Consider the following 25,574-nt stretch of genomic DNA (forward strand, 5'->3'; position numbering starts at 1 on the left):
AACTTCCCAACTAAGAACAGCCCTGGGCCAGATGGATTCACAGGTGAATTCTACCAAATATTCCAGAAAGAACTAGCACCAGTCTTGCTTAAACTTTCCAAAAAATCAAAATAGAAGGAACATTGCCCAACTCATTTTATGATGCCAACATTACCCTAATATCAAAACCAAACAAAGACACTACAAGAAAGGAAAATTGCAGACCAATCTCTCTAATGAAACTAGATGTGAAAATCCTCGACAAAATATTTGCTAATCATATTCAACAACATATTAAATGAATTATACACCATGACCAAGTGAGTTTCATTCCTGGTATGCAAGGATGGTTCAACATAAGACGATCAATTATTATAATACACCACATAAACAGATTGAAGGAAAAAAAACACATGATCATATCTATATATGCATAAAAGCATTCAATAAAATACAGCACCCTTTCTTGATAAAAGCACTGCAAAAGATAGGAAGAGAAGGAAACTTTCTGACCACAATAAAGGGTATATATGAAAAACCCACAGCTAATATCATTTACAATGGCAAAATCCTAAAATCTTTCCCTCTAAGATCAGGAACAAGGCAAGGATGCCCACTATCATCCCTTCTATTTAACATTGTGTTAGAAGTACTTGCTCGAGCACTGAGGCAAGAACTAGATAAAAGGGATCCAAATAGAAAGGAAGAAGTCAAAATTTCACTATTTGCAGATGACATGATCTTATACATAGAGCACCCTGAGAAATCTACAACAAAACTTCTAGAACTTATAAATGAGTTCAGTAAAGTTGCAGGTTATAAGATCAATGCACAGAAATCAGTAGTATTTCTGTACACTGATGATAAGCAATCTGAGGAGGAAATCAAGAAACAAATACCATTTACAATAGTAAATTAAAAAATCAAATACCTAGGAATAAATTTAACTGAAGAAAACTACACAACACTGTTCAAAGAAATCAAAGAAGAACTAAATAAGTGGAAAAATATTCCCTGTTCATGAATAGGAAGACTAAATATTATTAAGATGTCTATCCTACCAAAACTGATCTACAGATTCAATGCAATTCCAATAAAAATCAACACAGTATTTTTTAATGAACTAGAAAAACTATGAAATTTATTTGGAAAGGAAAGAGGCCCCAAATAGCCAAAGATATACTGAAAAAGAAAAATGAAATCAGAGGAATCACACTACCTGAATTCAAAACATACTATAAAGCTACAGAAATGAAAATGGCTTGGTATTGGCACAAGAATAGACACACTGATCAATGGAACCTAATTGAGAATTCAAATATAGAACCTCATATATACAGTCATCTGATATTCAACAAGGCCACCAAGCCCACTCAACTGGGAGGGAATGGTCTCTTGAACAAATGGTGACTACAGAATTAGATATCCATATGCAGAAGAAGGAAAGAGGATTACCATCTCACACCTTATATAAAAATCAACTAAAGATGGATTAAAGACCTAAATATAAGAGCCAAGACCATAAAGACCTTGGAAAACAATGTAAGGAAGTGTCTACAGGACCTTGTAATAGGAAATGACTCCCTGAACTTCACACCCAAAGCATGAGCAGCAAAAGAAAAAATTGATAAATAGGACTTCCTCAAATTAAAGCCTTTTGCACCTCAAAGGAGTTTATGAAGAAATAGAAAAGAGAGCCTACCCAAAGGGAGAAAATATTTGGTAACCATATATCTGATAGGAGACTTATATCCTGCATATATAAAGAACTCCTATATCTCAAAAATAAAAAGATAACCCATTTTAAAAATGGACAAAAGAACTGAACAGACACTTCTCCAAAGAAGAAATACAAATGGCTAAAAAGTACATGAAACAACGCTCGAAATCACTAGCTATTAGGGAAATACAAATCAAAACTACAATAAGGTACCATCTTACTCCTATAAAAAAACAGAAGACTACAAGTGCTGGAGAGGATGTGGAGGAATGGGAACACTCATCCACTCCTGGTGGGAGTGCAGAAGGATCCAGCTGTTCTGGAGGACAGTTTGGCCATTTCTCAAAAAGTTAACTATAGATTTACCATATGATCCAGCAATGCCATGGCTGGGTATATACCCAAAAGAACTGAAAATAAGGACATAAACTGAAATATGCCCACCAACGTTCATAGCAGCATTATTCACTATTGCCAAAAGTTGGAATCAACCCAAATGCCCATCAACAGATGAGTGGATAAATAAAATGTGGTATATACATACAATGGAACACCACTCATCTGTAAGAAGGAATACAATACAAGCACATGTGATAACATGGATGAATCTTGAAGACCTTATGTTGAGTGAAGCAAGCCAGGCATTGAAGAACAAATACTGCATGACCTCTCTGATATGAAATAAGCAAACCAAGTTGTCTCAGAGAGCTAGAGACTGGAAGATAGGTTTAAAGGAATTTGGTGGGGGGAGAGGAAGCTTGGGAGCTGACGCCTACATGGGTGAAGTTTATGATAAGCTGGAGCTTCCATTTTATCCAGGAGAACTATGAAGAAGTATAAAGGAGGCCAACTGAACTAAGCAGACATACTAATGATAATTTGCTGGGGCAACAAAGTCTCCTGCCTCTGTGAGAAATACCAACAGGTCAATGTTGATGACAGTCTTCTAACACTCACCTGATGTCCCAGATCGTGGACAGATATCCTGCTCCTTCAGTTTGCTGATTAACTGAATGTTGCCCAAGGACATTCCACCCTGATTAACCCATGCACCCCCTCACTCTTTCTCCTCTTGAACAGTCATATAAGCTTCATTCCACAGCTTATCATTTTAAGCAAAAACACCTGCTTTGTGCTTCTCTGCATGCATGATGTTCTTGCTCAATAATAATTTCCTCTAGTTTACTGAAGGTCATCAATTTTTTATTAACATAAATTACCTTTAATATTAATATTAAGAAACCTGGAAATCTTTAATTTGTTAGGATTTAATAAAAGAAGTCACTGGTTGAAAAAATAAATAAACAAAAACATTAAGAAGCACCAAAAAAGAAAGATAGTTTGATAAGGATGGATAGAAAAACAGGAGAGGATGACAGATAGATGAGAGAGAGAGGGAGAGAGAGAGAATAAAATGGCAAATATGACACATTTTTAAAAAGCTGGCGTATCTAGGTCTCCGGGTTGTTGTAGTTTTCTGTATAGTTTTTGTTTTATTTTTGCAATTGTTCTGTAAGTTTGAAATTATTTCAAATAAATATTTTGTAAAAGTTTTAAAAATAAATTTATAACCCAATTGAGAAAAAGAAGCCCAGGGCTGCATACTGGCTGTGCCCCTTTCAATGAGATATGCACTCCTCAGTTCAGCATCTAGTCCCAACTTAGCCCCATCACTCATTTATACTGTTTGCTTGGCCCCTGTAGGCATATGAATTTGCAGCCCCTCTCAGGCCCTTCACTATTTAAGCAGCTCCCCTGGAAAGGATTGGGACCAAAAAGGCATTGAACATTCTAACGGCAATTTAGAATGCATAAGACAACGGAGAAATGCCTTTAGTGTTCTGAAGGAAAATAAATTCTAATCTAGAATTCTACTTACTAGCCAGATTAAATCATTGCTTTATTTACAAACTCTCAAAAAAAAAATGCTAGGAAACTCCTCTTTACCTTCAAACACATTAGGTAACTTATTATTATTTTTCATTCCATGAAGAAACTATCAGATTTTCTGTCAATCTGTTATAAACTAGGCTGATTGCTCTCTAGCTCTCCTGCTACCCTTTTGATCTTTCACCATCAACCTGTGGATTTCCTTCACTTCTATTCTGTGTTGGATACATTTTCTCCTGGATTTCAGTCTTCCTCTTTCTTGGTTTACTCCTTCATTTTGGTGGAGCACATCCTTCTGGTAACATCCTGGGATAAGTTTATGGAGGTAAATTTTAAGGGAACTTATTTTCTATCTTTCAAGTTACTTCTAAAAAGTAGTAAATTTGGACTTCTCCTATACCCAATATTTTGGATGTTAACCCCTTCATTTTCCTATTCTTCTGTTTGAAAATTTTATAATATTATCTTCATTCATTATGTTCTAAAATCCCATAATGACATATTTTAATGTGGTTCTCTTTTTATCCATGCTTTGAGTATCTGCTGGGTCCTTTCAAGTTGTAAATCAATGTTCTTTAGTTTGCAGAAATTTTATTATATTATTTACTTGATAATTTATTTTCTTCCATGTTCTCATATCCTTTCTTCAGAGCATCTATTTCTTAGATAATAGATCTCATGAACTACTGAAGTAATTGTCTTTCATTTTCAAATTCCATCTTTTATTTTATTGTAGTTTGGAAGATTTCCTCTATTTCATCACCTTTGGCTAATTTCCTTAGCTATCTTGATACCAAATTTTTAAAAATATCAGACTCCTCCCTCTTGTCTTCATTTTTATTGAATCTGATGCTGTTTCATGGATGCAATATCTTACTGCTCCAATTTCAATTACAGCATGTGTTTTTAAGTTTTCTTCTGTATTCTGTGTTATCTTTTTTTTTCATCTGAGTTCTTGTCTCTGCTTCTTTCATTCTTTGCTTGTTTGTTGTAGTCTAAATTTTACAGGTATAGGAGCCCCTTAAATGTCCATTCATTTTTAGTGGATGTGCTCTAAAACTTGAAGGTATGTTAATCTGTGGGCTTCAACATATTTTGATAAAGAGACAGATTGGCTTTTTCACTGGAGTATGTCATATATCAGCATTATAGGTAATTTCTGTGAGACCACAAATTTCCCCAGAAAGGAATTCTCTAACCTTCTGCACAGGGATTATCAACATAGCTGTCAGATATCTAGCAGTTGGTAAAGGGAAGGATGGGGTACTTACTATTTAGTACCCAAGGATCAAGGGACTTGAATCAGATAACTCAGATGTGCTAAGGACTCTTTTCTTTCATATGTTTTGTAACATTTGAATTATCTTATTTGTTCATTTGCTCATTGTTGAGCATGGATTCTTGGAAGTCAGTCTATGAGTAAACAAATATTGATGTGTTTCCCACTGTAGTGGGTTTGAAGAGCTTTCTGTGACCCAGCAAAACATGTTTTTAAATCTAATCTAGCCCTGTGGGTGTGAGCCCTTTGTAAGTAGAATCTTTTAATGAGGTTACTTCAGTTGAGGTGTGACCCACCTCACTCAGGCTGGATCTTAATCCTCTTACTGGAGTCATTTATAAGAAAATGAAATTCAGACAAAGAGAGAAAAAGCCTCAGAAGCAAGAAACTGAAAGCAACGAAACGCAGACAAGAAGGGAGAGACAAAAAAAAAAAAAAAAAAAAAAAAGAAAAGGGAAAAAAAAAAAAAAAAAGTTTCTGAGTAGGGATGATATGTCCTGTGCATTAGGAAAATTAATTTAATAATAAAATAGTGAAGTTATCACAGAGGTAGGAAATGAGCTAGGGCATTCTTACATTAACCTTTCATTATGTAACTGTACTTAAGTGTGCCTACTATTAAATATATTTGAAATTTAAAAAAAAAAAAAAAAAAAAGAAGGGAGAGACAAGTAAGTGACACCACATGCCTTGCTATGTGGCAGAGGGACCAAGGAAAACCAGCAGGTGGTTTTTGGGAAGAAAGCATTGCCATAATGATGCTTGATTTGGATATTTTTTGACTTCTAACTATAAGCTAATGAATTCACACTGTTTAAGCTAATTCATTTCCTGGTATCTGCTTTAAGCCACCTAGGAAACTAAAGCAGATTTTGGTACCAGGAGAGTGGGGTGCTTCTATCACAAATATCAAAAATGTGGAACCAGCTTTGGGATTTGTTAATGTACAGAGGCTGGAAGAATTATGAGCTGTGTGATAGAAAAGGCTTATATTTCATTTGAAGAGACTATTGGTAGAACTATGGATGCTACAAATACTTCTGATGAGGACTTACATAGAAATGATGAATGTGTTATTGGAAACTGGAAGAAAGACGATCGTTGTAAAGTGTCAGAGGTCTTGGCAATGTTGAGTTCTGATGTTGCATGGACAGCAGAATTTGAGAAGGGATGAGCTTGTATATTCAGTTGAGATTTCCAAGCTAAGTGTGGAAAGTACAACTTGGTAGTTCCTTTATAGTAAAATGTGAGAGGAAAGAGATAAGCTAAGAAATGAACTTCTGGGAACAAAGAAACCACTTGGAAAATTCTCAGTTTCAGGAAAGCGAATCCCCAGAGAATAGTGTTCCACATGCCGGTTTAAATGACCATGGCACCAGTCAGTTATTTGAGTGCACGTCAGGGTTGGAAATGCAGTAATCTGGAAGGGTCTGAGAAGGACCTTTTGTCTGATGATTTGAACCCCTCTGGTAGGCATGCAAAACCAACAAGTTTTTTTGCGAGATCTGTATGAACAGAACCACTGCCAGCCTGCCTGGATTAAAAGGGACAAAAAGGGACAGATAGAAGAAAAAAATCACTCCAAGGGCAGAACAACAGAAGATGAGGACTGGACCAAAGACATCATCTCTGGTAAAGAGAGTGAGCCCACGCATGTGTGCGGAAAGCTGAGTTTGCCTTGGTCCTTGGGGAAGGTGGGCTTTCTGCTCCATTGTCCAGAAGAGTGCTACCATCCCCGCCTTCTCAGCGGTTGGAGCCCATTCCTCAGGGATTGCGAAGTCTGGCTGCCCACCCAGTTTTCTCAGAGGGGGAAGCCTTCACCCTAGTGTTTGGGGAGCGCAAGGCCATGGCACAAGTGCTTAGAAGGAGTGCTGCTGCTACTCCATCAGGCCCTGAGGGCAAAACATTATTCTATAGATGACACTCAAACTTCGAAATCTAATGTTGGTTGCCCTGCAGGGTTTTGGAACTATTTGGGACTCATGACCCCTGTTTTCCTTCCAGTTTCTCCCTGTAGGAATGGGGATGCTTATCCTCTGCCTGGCCTTCATTGTATGTTGAAAGCAGATAACTTGTTCTCTAGGTTTCATGGTCCAAGAGACAGGGGAATTGTGTCCCAGGACAGACCACACCTGTCTTAATTTTCCAAATGCTGCCAATGCAGAAATACCAAAAATGGGCTGACTTTTATAATGGGAAAGTCACTAGGGGTAAAAAATTACAGTTCCAAGTCTGTGAAAACATCCAAATCAAGGCACCATAGAGATGCTTTCTCAACAAAGTCAGCTACTGGTGATCCTGGGGTCCTGCCACATGGTGAGTCAAGATGGTGGCTGCTCTCTGCCGAGGCCCCTGCCTCCCCCTCCAGGCTCACCATCTCCCAGAGCTCAGCTGTGGGCCCTCAGGCACAGGGCTTGCCTCTGTCCAGGCCTCCTCTCTTAGTCTTGGCTGCTTTGCTCTCTCCCTGAGCCCAGCTGTGGGTGATGAGATGTATGGCTCATCTCTTCAGCCTTGAACTGCCCTGTGGGCTCAGCCTCTTGGGGGCTTCATGCCTCAGCTTCGGCTGCTAGTGATCCTGGAGTCCTCTCTCACAAGTCTGGGTCAAAATGGCAGAGCTTCCTTTTCTAGGTCTCTTCTTTCTCTGTAACTCTGCTTATATAAATCTCTAGTAAGAGGGCAGAGACCAACCTGAGTCACACCTCACTCACATAGTCCACGTCCCTTAACTGAATCTACTACAATCAAAGGGTCTCAATCCACAGGAATGGATTAGTTCAAAAACATAATCTTTTTCTGGGATTCACCAAAATCAAACTGTAAAATACCTATATCTGATTTTAATGAGATTCTGTGCTTTGTATTATTATTGAAACGACTTGAGGATTTTGGGATAGTGTGATGGAATGAATGTATTTGGCAAGGAAGAAGAACCTGTCTTTTGGGAGTGCAGAGTGTGGAGTGTGGTGGTTTGAAGCCCAGAAAAACATGTTCTTAAATCTAATCCATTCCAGTGGGTGTGAACCCGTTGTAAGTGGATCATTTGATGAGGCTTCTTCAGTTAAGGCGAGACCCACCTCAATCAGGATGGGTCTTAATCCTCTTACTGGAGTTATGAATTAATTAGAGGGAGGGAGAGTGAAGTCCCTGGAAGCAAGAAGCTGAAAGCAACCAGCCTGGAAGAGAAGGGGGGAACCAGGAGACCCTGTGCCTTTCCATGTAGCCGGTCTTTGGGGAGAAGCATCATCTTGATGGTGCCTTGATTTGGATATTTTTCTCGGCCTCAGATTGTACGCTAATAAAGTCCCATGGTTTACCCAACCCATTTCAAATTATTGCCTTTAAGCCAGTTAGGAATCTAAAACACTCACTCTCCAGGATCTTCCAGTCTTGTCTTGGGTGTGATGACTTAAAGACAGGTAAACTCAAGATGTTATCAGAGAACAGAGAGGGAAACTAATGCAGAATGAGGATGAGAAATGAGATCATAGAAGGCTCCCCTAGGCTGGCAGGGCCCAAGTTCAGTCTTAAAAGACAAGTATGGTTTCGAGAGGAAGTGGGGCAGCTAAGGGTGCTCTAGGCAGAGGGACTGGAAGTACAAAAACCTGGGGTAAATTCGTCACGGGAACAGCAAAGATTTCAGGGGGCCATTTTGACAAATGTAAGAAGCAGGTGGTAATAAATGAGGAAGAGGAAGTTGGCATCATCAGCCTGTCCTCTTACCTTTAGAGCAGCCCAATCCACATATACAGCACATTCACCAAAGGCAAATTTCTCATCTCCATTTGGGGCCATTACTCTGCCTCCTCCTTGATTATCCTCAATTCTGCCCAGTTCCTCAGCTTCGATCTCTTTTCCTGTTTTGAGCCCTACTTTCATCTTTGTTTTGTCCTAAACTGCACTAATGACTGACTGCCTCCTAGGTTTTTCCCCTCCTTTTGATTACTTGGGGTGGATTCTCTGCCAAAATTCTAGGTCTTGGGGCCCAAATAAACCCTGGCGATGTAGTACTAGGCTAACAAGGACCCCAGCCTGGCCTGGTATATCCAATCCCACCCGAAAGCAGAAAGGTTAAATGGAGGCCAAGCATATAAAAGTATAAATTTACAATGCACACATATGCTTAAACTTGATTTTTTTCAGGGAGTGGGGATCCACTGAGGAATTGTAAGAGGTGTGAGGAGAGTGATGTTGGCTGGTGACTTGAGATTGGACTCAAGTTTTAGTAAGCGCCTTCCTAAGGCGATGCAAATGGTGAAGTAGGGGTGCTGGAAACAGGCTGTGGGGGCTGGCTACAGTCACCCCAGTGTGAAGTCACGCTTGTCTGAATTATTGATCTGGTCATCATCGTGGTGAAACTGCTGAACTCCATTCTAGCCTGGCTCAAGGAAGGCGAGAGCCGGCTTGGTTCCCTGTGATGTAAGCACTGCCAGCAGCCTTCTGCCTCCCGGGTAGCACGGCAAGTCAGGCAGGTTAAACCAGCCTTATGCAAATGCATCTGGGTTTTGTTTTTGGCTCTAAAATCACATCCTTCTGTTCACTCTCATCAAGTTAAACTGTCAAATGAGCAATGAAGAGGGTACAAAAGTCCGAAATTGAGGGCTGACTAAACTTAACACTCCACACTTGTGTTCTCACAGGACCAAGAAATGAAAAGTGCTGGAATTTACCACTCGTTACTTTGCAGTTTAGAATTTTCCCAATTATTTGCTTTCCTTCCCAAAGAGTTGAAGAAGTATATATATAGTTTAAGAAGGAATATTCCAAAGTATTTCCTAAGCATTTCCCTCGAGGCTATAAACAGTGTAACTTAACAAGTGTGTATGGGTGTGTTGATCAGTAGTGGCTCTGGAACAGCTGTCTGAGAGATACCCTAACCGGTTGCATCCACAAATACGTTGCTCAGTCAGGGGTATAATAAAGCAGATTTGGGTTAACCATTCCTGTCTGTAGCTTGGAGAAGCCATTTCCCCACCTAGGAAATGCGTTTCCTTTTCTCCTGGCTCTAGAACTCAGGGCGCTGCCTAGAGAGCTTTTCCTATAGTCTCTCAAAACTTTACATCCAGATTCTATTTTGGAAGGAAATCATCCATCCCTCATTATCCTCAAAACTCAATAGCACCACACGCACACACATACACACATTTATAAGGTGTAGCCCTGCAATATAGAGACTGGGCTTCACACGTGCTCAGTGGACATAAACACCCTCTTCTGGTTTCTTTCCCGGCTGCGATGAACTGAACTGTGCCCCCACAAGTCACGTTCAAGCCCTAGCCCTTGGTACTGGAACGTGATCCTGTTTGGAAATAGGATCTCTGAAGGTGATGAGTTAACATGAGGCCGGCCTGAGCAGTGGGGGGTGGGGGGCATGGTCCAAATGGTGTGCCTAGAGGGAGAGGGACATCTGGCCGGCGATGAAGAGGGGTACGGAGGGAGCATGAGATGGTGAGCCAAGCCACCAGAAGCTACGCCGGTCAGGGCACAGGATCTCCCCGACGGCCTTCAGTGGAAACACAGCTGTGCTGACCCCTTGATTCGGACCTTGCTGACCCCTCGATTCGGACCCTGGCTCCAGCACATGACACAGTACATTTCTGTTGTTTTAAGGCACCCAGGTTTGGGGACTTTGCTTCATCAGCCCTGGGAATCTAGGACACCTACTTACAGCTCTGGGCACTGGCATTTGTGATGGTAAGCTCTTTTTTTCAGAGTGAACTTAGCCAACATCTACTCAAATAAATCACTCCTCCCATGCCAAATACATGCAATAAATACACACACACACATAATGACATCATACATATGCACATGCATACATGCACAGTACACAATAACATGCACACATATGCACGCACATGCATAACTGCAGAGTACACAATAGCATGCAAACTTATGTATGTGTATATGCATAGTATGCAATAACACACGCCCACATGTATGTGCATACATAGTACACAAAAGCATGCACACATTTGTACATTATACCTGCACAAGACACAATAGCATGCACACATATGCATGTGCATACATGCATACCCACACATAAATTCCCTTGCCAGCACAGTATCTGGGCAGACTCAAAGGACAGTTCTCCCTTGTTAAGAGGTCTGATGCTGAGAAGCCCTAGGTTGTTTCTCTTTTTTGAAACATCTGCTGACTTGCACTTGATAGGTTGGTAATGTAGTAACCAAGCACACATGCTGAAATGGCCCTCTAGAAGAAAAGGGGAAAATATCAGTCCTTTCTTGTTGAAGTAAGCTTAGAGGGTGTTGGTGGAATGTGTGCTTATCAAGAAGTGAAATAAAAATAATTGAGTTGGTTTTGTACAGGTAAGAATGAAATACATAGGCATGAACAAACTATGGGAGACAAACTCTGTTATTTTGGTGATCCTGAATACAAGTTAATTTCTCTTATATTTGCATTTCAAACTGGTGCTGTATGACAGGAAAATGAAGAGTAAAATGAATGTTCTTCATTTAAATTTTGAGTTATCTTTACTTAGAACGGCAGTAAGAATCATATAAAAACACACCAGGGCACGTTGGGAGAAAGACCACAGAAGAAAGGAAGAAGCCTTATGCTTTGGTTTTAGTGCCTTTATATTTAATGGCATTTCCCGAGTTTGGAAGAAAGTGTCCTGCATTTTCACTTCTCCTGGGGCCCCATGAACTGCAGAGCTGGTCCTGCCAGTCCAGGCAGCTCCTGCCCTGTGAGCCAGATGATGCTCGCTGGGGCGAGCTAAGGAATCAAGAAGGGCACATGGCAGGATGGTGCCTTCCAAGAGAGTCTTACTGCTCCTCACTCGCAGGAACAAAAGCCACAGGCCACCAAGTCCCTCAGTGCTCACCACCACGTCGCTGCTTTGGTTCTGAACCCTTCACTGATGGCCTCGTCACAGCTCAGAGTGGAGCTCCACGGAGCCCAGGTCTGGAGGCCCCGGCATCCGGCTCTGTCCCTCAACCTCCCCCAGAAGGGCTGAACACTGCCTCCACCTTCACACAGCTGGGCGGGGACTAAAGGCCGTGCCTGGGGCTGGGCGAGCACCTCCGTGGGCCTCCGTCCACGCGGGTTTGCTTTTCCTCTGCTTTAGAAGGTCCAGGCAAAGAGCCACCACAAACCCGCTCTCAGAACCGAGCCGGGGTTTTCCTGGTTATGCCCATGCAGGACGAGCGGGTCCCTTCGACCCCAGGAGGGGGACTTGGAAGGACTGCTGTGTTTTGAGTGGCTGCATCCGTCATCTCACTCAGGTCGGAGCTGAGCAGGAGATGGGACGAGAAGCGGCTTGAGCTCCTTGTCTACGGCATCCAAGATCCTGTCCTCCTGGTTCCTGACTCTTAGTAGAAAGAGCCAGTTGTTAATCGTGGCGACCTGGAAAATCCGATCATAAGCATCGTGAACAAGGCTCTGCCTAGGAAAGCTGGTGGCCCCTGCTGGAACCTGGCCGGCGATTCCTGGGCACCTGGGGGGAGCTCTTCTACACCATTTTGCAGCAACCAATCACACCACTGACCCCCAACCCTGATTTATCCCACGAGGCTCTCGGATGATTCAGAAGTGGGGGAGAAGGCAGATTTGCTGCAAGTAAGTAATTGAATGAAGGAAAGTAATGGCCAGGTACTTAACTGGTAGAAGGAAAGTAAAGTGTAGAGAGGAGGAAACATTCCAGAGACGACCTGCATTTGAGACCCTTGCGACTCAGTGCACATGGACGGCCGGAGCGGGCGGCACCGTTTGCTCGCGCATCCTCTCCATATCCCACCTCCCCCCTCTACTCTCCTTCCATTGAGTAAAACAGAAGAACTCGTAGGACTGCAAGACTGCGCACTGCCCCTTGGAACGCACGGGTCACCTATTCTGTGTTGCTCTGTCGTTTTTAAGAAGTCCCAGCGTTCTTGCCAGGCAGGAGGGGTGCGATCGTGCAGGGTGCAGGGGCCCTCGCGGGACACCCTGGGCTCGGGAGGACGTCCAGTTTCTCCCGGAGAGCCGCCTCCCAACTCCGCGGCGCCGCGATGGACTCCGCGGGCGGCTCGCCGCTCCCCTGCAAGTCCCTACTCTCCTGTTGGCGTCTTGCGCACGTGTGACAGTGGCCACTTAAACAGCGGTGAGCCCGCGTCATGAAAGCATTGCACGGGAAGCGGTGGCCCCTCTGTCTCGAGGAAGCCAGAAGCTGGCCTTGACATCCCTGAAGATTCTCGAGGGTCTCAGGAAACGTTCCTGGAATTTGTTGATGAGAAAACCGGGGTTTCCTTGGCTGCGCTAGCCAGAAAGTTACAATGATGCGCAATGAGACAGGCCAGTGAGCGTCTCCCTGTCTCTATGCTGTTACCCTTGAGGAGGCTGAAACCACGGAGGACACGGGACACGACCAGGATATTCCTCCTGACCGCACACTGCCCCGCCGTGCCCGGCTCAACCCGGGCCCCTCTCCTGCAGCCGTCCCTCCGTGCTGCCGCTGGCCCACGTGGACACTGGCATCCACAGCCGCCCTGCAGCCCGAGCCTTCCCCGCCCTGGGTCACAGGGGGAACACACTCGGGGGCCACTACTGCTGGGCCCCCGGGACCACAGAGCCCCCAGGCTCTGGCCCAGGCCACCACCTGAGTGACACTGGGTTAGCTCAGAGTCCCCCCGCCCATGCCCACCTGACTGATGACAGAGCCGCTTGCCCCCCAGCTGCGCTTGTGCCTTTTCACCTTCAGCCCACAGGACGCAGCCCCTCTAGAGGGCTTCTCCGTCCCTCAGGAAGTGCGTGCCTTCCCAACCTGCCCACGCTGCCCTGTGGCCCGCTAAGGCCTGTGTTACAGCAAAGGTCAGCACAGGTAAAGTGTCTAAAACGTGCGAGGATTCGGGAACACATACCCATGCCCTCCTCTTCTCCTTGGCAAATAGAGCCCATCGGCTCGCTAAAGAGCTGAAGTCATCCCCCCGGGAAGGCGGCCGGGCTGGCACGGCAGCTACCGGTGTTCAAAACCCTAAAACCAAAAGTAAGAAAGGCGGTTACATTCCTCTCCCCACATACTTCTGCTTTAGAACCATGTTAGATAACAGAGTTTTTTCATATACAAGGCAGTGCGAAAGGCGGTATGGAATGCTGCTGATTCCAGCTCTGGGTTTTGGAGTGACATCAGAATGTAATGCAGCTCAGCAAACGGGAAGGGTAGAGTCTCGTCTGCCAGCACGCTCTTCGCCTTCAGCAGATTTCTAACCTGGCAGGTTCTCTAATGCAAAACCATTGGCGAAGGCAGGGCACACATCGGCTGGGGTCAGAAAATCTTCTTGAATTAAAACTCTCTGGATGCGTGTTCTGAAGAGGCTCCTATTTCCCGAAAACACTGCAAGGAATCCTAAACCCAATTGCATAATCCGTGCGTGGGCCGTGGGTGTAGGCGTATGTTACGTAAGTTCATCGGCTGAATATCTTGCCAAGAAGCGAAGAGACGCTTCTTGACAACGCAGGATGGGGAGGCATAGCTCTTTGTATGATTTCGCCAGGAGAGAAGGAGCTTGACAGCTGGGGCTAGAACAAAAACTTCATGACAGAGAGGCGGGAGAGCCAGGCTCACACAGCGAAGGGCTCAGACAATATTCCTGGAGAGTATATTTATTCCATCGCCGGGGTTTCCTAGGCTACACGAGCCTAAAGTAACTCAAGGCCCGATGGTATCTGCTCCTTGGCAATGAGTTCAGCACACACTTGCTGACTGACACTCCGTGACAGGGACAGGTGGGTACTGGGACTCAACGGCCTCTGCATCGAATCTGCTCATAGGAGAGTTGGTGTGGGGCATGGGTTAAAGAATTCGTGTTTCCTTAATGGTGACAAATGTCCCATCTGGGGTAACACTGACTGGGGTAGTCAGTCACCTTACCTAAGACTTAATTTTCTCATCTGCAAAATGGGCAAAATGGGCAAGACAAGAGTATCTAACTTTTGGGTCATTTTAAAGGTTAAAGAATAAAGGCTGGTAGGAGTTTCAAGTGGTAAAACTGTCCTTACTTGTTGGCGATTAATACAGTCAATAGTTCACTAAAGACATATTTAATACCTACTAGGGTATGAGAACTTGATTATTAGAATTATTATTTAAAAAGAGGGAGAAGGAAGCAAGAAGGTGTGTGTCTACTGATAAGGGTGGGACCCGTCCAAAAGAAATGAAGTGGAGATGGGGAAAAAACTGATACAGCTCACTGACTTGTGATTTTTGATGAGTTTCAAAAATATTTATTCTGTAAATTTTTAAGAGGCAGATTGATATTCTCCCAAACAGACTTTAGATTAGGCAATGGTTTCTTAGATATGTCACCAAGAGCACAAGCAACAAAAGGAAAAAATAGATAAATTTGACTTCATCAAAATTGAAAACTTCTCTGCTTCAAAGGGCACTATCAGGAAAGTGAATAGAAAACCCACGATATGGGAGAAAATGCTTGCAAATTATATCTGATAAAGGACTTCAGTCAAGAATACGTAAAGGCCTCTTACAGTTCAACAATTAAAAGACAAATAATTTTAAAAATGGACAGAAGACTTAAATAGACATTTATCCAAAAAATATATACAAATGGCCCAAAAGCACATATAAAAATTCTCAACATCACTGGTCATGTGGGAAATATAATGTAAAAGTGTAATGACAGGGGAGGCGGACTTGGCCCAGTGGTTAGGGCTTCCGTCTACCATATGGGAGGTCCACGGTTCAAGCCCCGGGCCTCCTTGACCCTGTGGAGCTGGCCCATGCGCAGTGCTGATGCGCGCAGGAGTGCCGTGCCATGCAAGGGTGTCCCCCGCGTGGCCCCCACACGCAAGGAGTGCGCCTGTGAGGAAAGCCGCCCAGCGTGAAAAGAAAGAGCAGCCTGCCCAGGAATGGCGCCGCCCACACTTCCCGTGCCACTGACAACAACAGAAGCGGACAAAGAAGAAGATACAGTAAATAGACACAGAGAACAGACAACCGGGGTGGGGTGGGCAGGGCAGGGTGGGGCAAGGGGAGAGAAATAAATAAATAAATAAATCTTTAAAAAATGTAACGACACATCATTTCTAGGATGGCTATAGTGAAAAAGGGACACTAACAGAAATGGTGTGCATGTTGAGAAATTGAAATTCTCATCATTGTTGGCAGGAATTTAAAATGACCCAGGTCCTTGGGAAAACAGTGTAGTAGTTTAAAAAGACACACAGTCATCGTATGACTCAGCAGTTCTACTCCTGGCTACAGACTCAAGAGAAGTGAAAGCACATGTCCATGCAAAACCTTGAGCTCTAATGTTCATAACAGTGTTACTCATGTTAGTGGAAACAAGTGGAAGCTTCCATCTGCCCTCAACAGATGAATGGATAAATAAAATGCAGTGTAGCCACGCAATGGAGTATTATTCAGTCGTAAAAAGAAATGAAGGACTAGTACAACCTGGACGAAACTTGAAAACATTAAACTAAATGAAAGGAGCCTGTTACCAAAGGCTACACATGTTGTATGATTCACTTTTTCTGAAGTGTCCTGAAAAGGCATATCTAGAGAGGCAGAAAACTCACCCATGGCCGCTGGGGCATTCAGGCAGGGTGGAATAGGGACTGACTGCTAATGAGCGCAGGGCTTTTTTTAGAGGTATTGAAAATGTTCAGAAGTTAGATTGTGTGATGGACACACAACTCCGTAAATGTAATAGAGGCCACTAAACTATACATGGTAGAAGGATGAATTTTATGGCAAGTGAATTCTATCTCAAAAAAAGCACTGTACATAAACATTGCTTTGAATTACTATTGTCCATTAATGACCACCCGTGAAACATTTCCCGTTTAAATAACTCACCATCCTGAATAGAAATGTATTAAGTCATCACAAACTTGAGTAAGTGAGAACAGTGTTGGTGGGTGGAGCAGAGGGCTCTGAGTGCTTTCTCGAGGGTCTCCCGGGCCTAATTCCAAACACTCCTTGCTGCAGAGGCTGAGCAGAGGGCTCCGTCCGGGAACAGGCTATCCTGAAGCGCCACTCGAGACCCCCCAGGCTCCCCTGGTGACTTTAAGAAACACAGAGCATCTATGCCCAGGAAAGAGTTTCCAGAGCTGAGGATTTTTTTTAAGCTCCCAAAACATGCTGGTTGGAAAAGTAGATTTTGGACACATAACCGTTTCAGCCCCAAGGCATTGCGTTCACCGGGAAGGGCCTGCTGCTGCTAAGAATCCCCCTGCCCTGTCCAACCTCAGGGGCGCTCACACAGGCTGGCTGCTCTCTGGTAAACAGAGCGGAGGTCAGTGAAGGGCGTTTGCTGGGCTTCGGCTGTGCAGTGTTGAGGGGACCTCGCACGGGAGCGCAGGTGAGAAGAACGTCTGAGCAGGAAGAGGTCAGGCGCAGGATGGCTACAGGCGCCCAGCACCACCGCAAGCATTCACCACCACCGTCTCATTCAGCCCTGCCCCTGACCCACCGAAGCAGGTGTACCCGGCAGAGGCATAGTAGGGCCACGCCCTTCTGCCCATAATCCAGGGCTGCTCTGTTACGTCAACTTTTAAAAACTGTCATTTGTCAGGATGCATCTTCTCACTCAAAATAAATCCTCACGTTGGCGTCTCAATTTGTCTTCACCTTACCGTGTGTGTTTGCTTTTTTTTTTTTTAAATGAACCCTCAAAATACTATGAGATTGAGGCCAGGGGACCGGAACCGCCCCGGCCCCCTGATTACTCTGCTGCTACAGACAAGGAAAGCCAGGCGCAGTGGGGAGCACGAGCGAGCGCAGAAGGCAGCCCTCACTAGCCCAAGTGTGCGGCGCGCGGGCGACAGCGCCTGCCCGCGGAGCTTGCTGGCAACAGTCTCCGGAGCAAGAAAGCCCTCCCTGGAGAGCTAGGGTCTGAGCAGGGGCAGGAGGGATGCGGGCAGGACCAGGACCCAGTGGGAAGAGCTGTCCCTGAGGCCCCCAGCCCAGGTGGAAAGGCGTCTGGGCAATTGGAGAACCCCGAAGCTGGGCCCGGGCGCAAGTTGGTGTCGTGCGCAGACGCCCGTGATCGGGCACCTTGTTGGACCACTGCTGTATGGGCACCACATGAAATTGTCCTATTTGTCCACAGACTGGTCTTTTGTTTGGCCGCTTTGGGGTGGGTTAGGAGGAACGTAGAGGTGGCTGGGAGGAGGGGCCTTTGGGGGCGAAGTTAGGGAGGTCAGAGGTCGCAGAAGCTGGAGGCAGAGCCTCTAGCAGAGCTGGGGAGGATCGGAGGTCCCCGTGGCTGGCCCTCCCTTTGGCTGGACATCCTCCTTCTCTCCTGAGCCCTAAGGCAAGCAGTTGCTACCGCCAGCTCCGCAGAGCAGGTCCTCAACTTGGAGCGCGCGTCCACCTGGAGTGCTTGTGCGAGCACGCATGCTGGCCCCTTCCCCAGTTTCCCGTGCAGGAGGCCCGGGTGCAGCCCAGAACCTGCGTTTCCAACAAGGTTCCCATTGTCGCTGCCGCTGCTCAGGGACCTCGCTTTGGGACGCCCGGCACCAGACGGTGCACCTCGACGGGTTCGAGGCCGAGGGAGAGGCCCTGGCGCCCACGTCTCAGCCTGCACACCGTGGCCCTCCCGCGCTGGTCCGCACACGGGCCTCGCTGCCAGGGTGTCCCCCGCCGCAGCTTCGCCGGGCCCTGGCGGGTCCCAGGCCTCAGGACCCGGCACCTCGGCCCAGAGAGGGGCGCACGCCCTGCCCGGGGAGGGGAAGCCCAAGAAGGAGGCAGCGGAGGGGCGCTGAGGCCGGCGCGCGGGGACCCCGCTCCCCAGGGCGGCGAGGCGCGCCCCGGTGCCCTCCGGACCCTGGCGCGCCGCGCGCCCGGGGCGGCCGGCGGCGGAGGCGGGGCCGGGCGGGGCGGCGGGGCCTGCGGGGCGGGGGCCTGCGGGGCGGGGGCCGGCGTACCTTGCTCGGCGCACCCCCGCCCCGGGCCGCGAGCCCCTCCCTCCCCCTCCCGGGGCGGTTCCGGCCCCCGCCGCGCTCGGCTCCGCCGCTGTCCTGGCCGGCCCCGCGGGGGAGGACGATGGGTCAGCGCGGAAAAAGTGAATGAGCGCGGCGGCGGCGGCGCACAGACGCGCCTGACTCGGCCGCGCCGCCTGCCCCGCGCCCCCCGCGCCCCGGGCGCCATGGACGCGCCGGCCGCCCTGGCAGCCAAGCCCCCCACTGGGTAAGCGGGCGCGCGGGCCCGAGCCGGGGGCCCTGCGCGGCGCGGAGGCGGGCGGGGGCGTGCGGGGCCTGCTGGGGCCGGGGTGCCCTGCGCGCCCGGCTGGTCACCCGGGTAACCGCGGCGGGCACTCCTGGCGCGGGCTGTGTGCGCGAGCGCGCGTGCTTTGCCGGGGTCCCGGCGGGCAGGGCCCCCCGCCCGCTCGCGGCCTTCCTCGGCCCCCTCGGGGTGCTGGCCGCGCGGCGGGGGCTGGTGGGAGACCTGGCTGCTTCTACCTGCAGCCCGGCGCCCACTGCCCGCTGGTCTTGTACCCCTCAAGTCACCCTTCGCGGGCCGCAGCCCGCCGCCCCGCTGGCCCCGCCACGGGCAGGGGGTGGTCTGTGCCTCTCAGGCCGCTGGCCCTGGCCTTCTCTGTAGGTTTGTGTGTAGGGCACTGGCCCGGACGCTTTCGTGGCAACTGCGCCCCTCCCCAGCGCTTTCTTTTCTGGGATTTTCCTTGGGCGGTGTAGAGGGGCGCAGGGGGTCCCATCCTGCCAGGGTTAGGGGCCACAGCCTTGGCTCTCCAAGGCCAGGGCATCGACGCCCTTTCCATGCCTGTTTTCCATCCTCGCACCTTGCGTGTGGGGATTCCGTGTTCCGTTCCGAGTTTTGCTGGCAGGAAGAGCAGCTTGTCTCACTCAGTCCCCACCACGACCCCTTCCCTTAACCCGGAGGTGGAGCCGGTTTCAGCCCTGCGCCTCGGGAGGGCCGAGCGCCTGGTGGCGTGGCTCGCGCAGTGCCCGGCCGCGTCCTTGCGGTCACTCTGTCTCGGGGCGGCGCGCCTGGGACCCTCGGAGCTCTCCGGCTTGCCTGCAGCAAATGTGTGATGAGTCTGGCGAATGGAATGAGTAGCCAGGGTGGGCCCTGCACCTGCTTACCGAATGGGCCGCTTTCCGCCCCAGCAACTGGACTGGGACGTGGCAGCGTTGGGGACAACAAGCTCTTTTCTTCTGCAGTCGTGCCCCACTGACTCAGCCTGCTCTGCCCGTTTCCCACGTGCCCTGCGGCCCGTCTCTGTAAAAGGCTGTCCAACTGACTTTTCTCTTTAGGGAGCCAGGTTAGCAAACGAATAATCCTGAAGCAGAGGCATGGCAAAAAGAACTTTTTTGCACAGAGTTTAGTGGTGGTTGTGTAATTCGTTCTGAGCAAATAAACCTCAAAAAAAAAAAAAAAAAAAAAGGAAATCAATGGGGGAAATCCTCTCTTTCAAGCTAATGGGCATACTAAAATGACACAGGGAACTGTGTAACGGAATTACCTTTCAATCTATCGCTTTAGTGGCCATTTAGTAAGGTCGAAGAGAAAGAATCATTTATGCCGTTATTACTTGTTATTACTTTACGGGTAAATAGGAAGAAAACATTTCAGCGGCCAGCAAAATTGTATCCAAATGTATTTGTAAAAGCCTTAGACGGTGTCTGATTATAGAAGTGAACGGTTGTATTTTAAGATTGTGGCCCTTTTTCCAGCCTGGTTCTGTAGAACCAAGAAGCACCACCAGTGTCTGGTTTCTTCCCAGTGCTATGAAGAGCTCTGATTGGCCTTCACATCTGAGACCCACAGGAGAGCGAGAATGATTTTCACTTGGAAATAATAACAAAGCATGAAATCATGATTACATTTGATTCTGCCCGCCCTCTTGCCGCCAGAATCTCATCTGCTTAGTTGAACATCTTTGTCAAAAGAAATGTGGAAACATTGTTTTTAACTGCGTTGCTCCCTATTATTTTTTTTTTTATCACTTGTCATTTATTTAAATTCCTTCAGTGAAGAGGCATCAGGAAAATTTCAGGGTGCTTCTATTTTGAGTCAAGAATCATGTAGTTAATACAGAAGCTGGTAAAATCTGAGGAAAGAAAGGCTCTTTCAGCGGTGGAGAATTTTATATTTTTTAGGTGAATTGCCTGCCTATCATAAAAGAATAGATATGGGTGTGAGATTTCTGGCTTCAGTATATTACTGAAGGCACTCCGGTTCTGTTTGTTCTTCACTGAAGTTTCCTCTTTTCTATGCCTGCTTCTCTGGTGCTGGAGAAGAAGACACGGCTGACTGTGTGGTTGAGGGAAAACCGCTTGCAATCTGATGCTGCTACAGGTGGTCATAAAATGAAACTTTCGATGAGCTATCCTTTTCCCACATGATCGCAAATGCCTGATGAATTTTTGTTGCTGCTGATAGAAACACCACTCATCCTTGTATTGTGTGGAAACTGGACTGGGAAGACTGATTAAATTAAGAAGATTTCACGTTCTGAAAGGTCTACCAGAGCCTTTCTTGAGGGCAATTGAAAGGACAGATACGTTAGTGGATGTCCAGTCACTGACTGTTTCTCTGTCTGTTATTAGCAGATAATTATTAGCTATCTTTGTTAACCACAAGTATCCACTTTCATTTGGATTGCACTTGCAGGTGTTGAAGGGTAATTTCATTGAAACAATGGCTTACGACTACCTTAACCGAGAGAAGTATTCCTTTAGGAAGGAGGGTGTTTACAAAACCAGCACATCAGACTTGTGACTTGTAAGGAATTTTAGGGCTCAATTGACATATAATAGTGTGGCAGAAATATTCTAGAATACAAGTAAAGGCACATTACCCTGTGGTGAGGCCTTAAAACCTGCTCCATTCTTTAGGCTCTTCTGTTAACTTTTACTTTATTCGCTTGAATGTTGGTGGGATCCACCCCAGGCATTAACTTTCCCATCGAACTTTAGATGAATAAGGGGCAAAATGTGTGGGGTTGGGCAGGATGGTGATTTAATTTTTCCGACAGAGGAAACATCTTTCTGGAAAATAATAGTCTGCAATGGCATGAAATGTCAAAACAGCTGCTGCATTTGGTCAATGGCAGCACACAAGCAGTTTAAGTCTCACTGATTTATGTAAAAATCAGTGAGACTTTGCTGATCAATTTCATCAAAAAATGAGCTTGGCGTTGAGATAGCTGTTACTCATTTCTCTGCATAAATTTGTATTGCTTTCTTGTTCTAAAACCAGATTAAATAAGTAATTTTTAGGCAAAATTAATGGCAGTGCATAACTTGAGCTACTCTGGTCCTGTCAGCACTCCGCATAATAGGACGTACAGAAGGCCTGCTTGTCTTGATAGTAAGTATGGGCTGGCCACGATGCCATTTTCTGTTTAAACCTTATGAGCGTAGCATTATTAATGAGGTATTAATGCTTGCACTCAATACCAAGAAGTTGAGCTTTCTAGACCTTTTTTGCTTTTGACCGGCATGTCAAAGAGCAGGTTTACATTTTAAAAAAATGATAGCGTGAATAATATTGGTTGCATTACATTTTTCCTATCTAACGTAAGCAAAGCTTAAATTATTTATCACTATTATTGTCATTTCTGAACTAGCTGCTTCTTTTAAGAATGTGATATTTAGGTATTGCCTGATGGAAAGTAGAAGGTTGGCCTGGGCATTTTATTCTTTTGAAACTATAGTTTTTATTACTACGTCAGGGAGACTTGGCATTTCCCTGTTACAATATCAAATAATCCTAGAGCAAATTCAGTGTTTCTGGTTGGTTGTGGAAGGACGATTAGCACTTTGTGTAAGACTGTTTTTGAAGACGCCCGTGCTCTCTCGCCTCCAGTCACGCCAGCCTGTAGGTCTTGACTGTTCTCCTCTCCCTCGTGTCTTCCCCCCACACACGGGCGAGAGATATTGAGTGGGGTCTCAATTCAGAAGCAGCACCCGCGCCCCAGCCTGTCTAGGTTCTCTGGCTTCTTTAATTTGGGAACTCAGATATGAAGTCACAATTTATTTGCACCCCAGAGTGTATCCCTAATTATTAAGAAAATAATGATTGTATAGTATCTCTCTGCACTGTACTGTGTGGCTTAGGCTTCTAAGCCTTTTGTACTTTATTACCTTCACTGTTCCTTTTTTTTTTTTTTGAATTGATCAAAAATTCCAGGAAATGATCATAAAAACCAAAGTAGCGTTTAGATTGGGGCTTAAAAAATTTAAGGTTGAGGAACCTTGCTTTTGATTTAGACCAAGTAAAGCCATTTAGTAGAGACTTAGTGTGTTTATTATGTGGCGTTTACCTAAACCATTCCTTATCTCCCCTTCCACATTTAAATTTGGGCCTCAGGGTTTTTATGTGTGGATTAATTTTAGTTATGCATTTTTTTCAGTTGCTTTATGCAATAACAGGACATAGATTTGATATTTTATGGCCCATTAAAAATTTCATATCCCTTCATCTTTGTACTTTTTTACTTGTACTACTTAAAACATTTAATTTTGATTTATGTTATTTCTACAGATTTTTGATAATGATCTTTTAATCTTTTGTGATTTTCCTTTATTTAAATCAGGTTTAGGTGTTAGCAACCACCCCCCCATAATATACCTTTGCCTTCTCCACTTTCACTTTGTTGCTCTGAGGGTTTCTTTATTATTCAAATCCTGCTTGCTGATTCTCACCTTATTTCATTAGTCTTCATGTTTAGATAGTTCTTTTGGTTTTCTCCTCTCTTCCTGTAGGTGGTATTAAAATTTTTTCTCATGCATACTTTATGTAGTTTTCATTGCTTTTTACCGAGCTAATGACAGTAATTGCTTAAGAGCTAATGATATTTACTCTGGGCTAGACTTTGCTGTGTACTCTGGTGTGACGACATGAGTGTGGCTTTCCAAAAATACATTTTTTTGGAGTTCTACCGCCTGTCTCAGGGACAGGTGCCGTGCTTCTCGGCAGCCCCTCCTGGGTCCCCCACCTGCTGGCCCCACTTGGTCCCTCAGCACCCAGGAGCTGCCAGGCTCAGCTAGAGAAAGATCCTCTTTCCCCAACCGGGAGACGCCCTGTAGCCCCGAGGTTTTGACGGTGTTTCCCTCTGCCACCCTCATTAGGTGGTGAGCAGCTCTTTGCCAGGACCATGTCCCCTCCAGGTCAAGTCTAGTTAGAACAGACACCCAGCCAAGCACTTTTATAAAAAAAGAGAGAAAGGGAGAAAGAGAGAGAGAAGGAAAAAAGGGTTTCCCATACCTGTTACAATGTTTTGTTTAGGGACATTGGATTCCCCCCGTTCCCAGGCCACCACTGCTTTTTGCGTTTAGAGCCAGTCCTCACCTCTGTGAAACCCAGTGGTGGCTTCTTAAAAGCCGCTGATGGATGTCGGTAATCCTTCAAGTCCTTCTCCCTTTCAAAGGAAATGGGACACAAGTCCCCAAAGATTCGCCAGAGAACTCGGGGCCTCCGGGTCCGGGGCCTTGTGCATCCTCCCCGCCCACCGCCGGTCCTGTCCCCACCGCCCGAGCACCACAACCTGCCTCGGGGTGCCCCGAGCTCCTCCGGGCCTCTTTGGCATGCCCGGGCGCCCCTGCTCCGGCCCGTGTGGACATGCTGACAGCCTCCTGGGCGCGGCTGGGCAGGAAGGGCCTTCCGGGCTGGGGGCTCGCCCCCCAGCTCAGGCCCACCGCCCCTGCCTTCCCCTCTTTGACCCACACCCTGCTCAGGCAGTCAGGGTGGGGAGTGGCGAGCACGTCGGCCCAGCCAGGAGGGCATCTGGGTCAGTTGTGCGAGATTCGAGCGGCCCGCCTCGGCTAGCGGGGCCCGCTGTGACTGCTTCTCCAGCCAGGCTGCCGGAGAATACGTCCAGAAAATGCCCCACATCACACCTCTTCTTCCCTCTCCCTGCCCTGGGCAACTGCCGTGGTCATTGTCTCCGCATCACTGCTAGTTTCTTCCATTTCCAGTCCCAATAGTTCTATAATAGAATACCAGAATAAATTTGCAGGGACAGATGCTGGACGTTATATACCCTGCCATAACTCACTGGGTGGAGTGGGGGAGAGTGTAAAGTATAATGTACACTATAATCCATGCGGTGCAGCAGGGCTCCGAAATGTGTTCACCAAATGCAGTGAATGTGCCACCATGATGAGAGAGGTGGTTGATGTGGGAGTGGGGTGAGGGGGGTGGGGAGTATGTGGGAACCTCTTGTATTTTTTAATGTAACATTTTTTGTGATCTATGTATCTTCAAAAACACAATAAAAAAATAAAAAAAGGAATATATTCTGCCATGACAGAAGCGTTCTCGGCCTGCGCCGCCCGGTGCGGGAGCCCTGGCAGTGTGGCTAGGCAAACCAAGAGCGGAGTTCTCAGGGCTATTGAATGGTGATTATTTATTTTATTTTATTATTTTTAAAATTTCTCTCCCCCCCCAAGTTGTCTGCTCTCTGTGTCCACCCGCCGTGTGCTCCTCTGTGACCGCTCCCATCCTTCTCGGCGGCACGGGCTCTAACGCGTGGAGGCCTGCCCCTGGGCTCTGAACTGCGTTCTCCACCAGTCTCGAGTCAGCGGTCCCCAGCAGTTTGTGGGTCTCCCAAGGCACCTTGCTGTCACGCATCCCCTCTCTGCCTGGAGGGCTTCTCTTTTCCCTGAAGGATTTTTACTCATTCTCCTTGACATTTTTTTTGTTGAGGTACTGGGGGATTGAGCCCAGGACCTTGAATGTAGGAAGCCAGTGCTCAACCACTGAGCTACATCGGCATC

General features: G+C 46.6%; 1 protein-coding gene and 1 long non-coding RNA gene across 18 annotated transcripts in view; one reads left to right on the forward strand and one right to left on the reverse strand.

The window, feature by feature from the left end:
• Positions 1-11,389: 11,389 nt before the first annotated feature.
• LOC131278600 (uncharacterized) lies at positions 11,390-17,684 on the reverse strand. 2 transcript variants are annotated; one of them, XR_009185982.2, is made up of 3 exons: positions 16,687-17,684; positions 13,730-13,842; positions 11,390-12,239 (listed from the first exon to the last, which is right to left on the reverse strand). It is a non-coding gene; the product is annotated as an uncharacterized lncRNA (long non-coding RNA). The 2 variants fall into 2 exon arrangements; XR_009185981.2 differs by having other exon boundaries at positions 11,391-12,239; positions 17,092-17,677.
• A 1,051-nt stretch (positions 17,685-18,735) lies between these two features.
• Positions 18,736-25,574, forward strand: part of COBL (cordon-bleu WH2 repeat protein) — a 284,755-nt gene continuing 277,916 nt past the window's right edge. For 12 of the 16 annotated variants that reach the window (XM_058296587.1, XM_058296589.1, XM_058296601.2 and 9 more), the window contains exon 1: positions 18,783-19,020. In XM_058296587.1, coding sequence (XP_058152570.1) covers positions 18,980-19,020 — 41 coding nt within the window. In that variant the 5' untranslated portion in view covers positions 18,783-18,979. Of the gene's footprint in view, positions 19,021-25,574 lie in introns of all 16 variants that reach the window. The other 4 variants (XM_058296598.1, XM_058296606.1, XM_058296610.1 and 1 more) reach the window with 3 other exon arrangements.

Source organism: Dasypus novemcinctus, chromosome 5 (genome assembly GCF_030445035.2).
Source record: "Dasypus novemcinctus isolate mDasNov1 chromosome 5, mDasNov1.1.hap2, whole genome shotgun sequence".
NCBI lineage: Eukaryota > Metazoa > Chordata > Mammalia > Cingulata > Dasypodidae > Dasypus > Dasypus novemcinctus.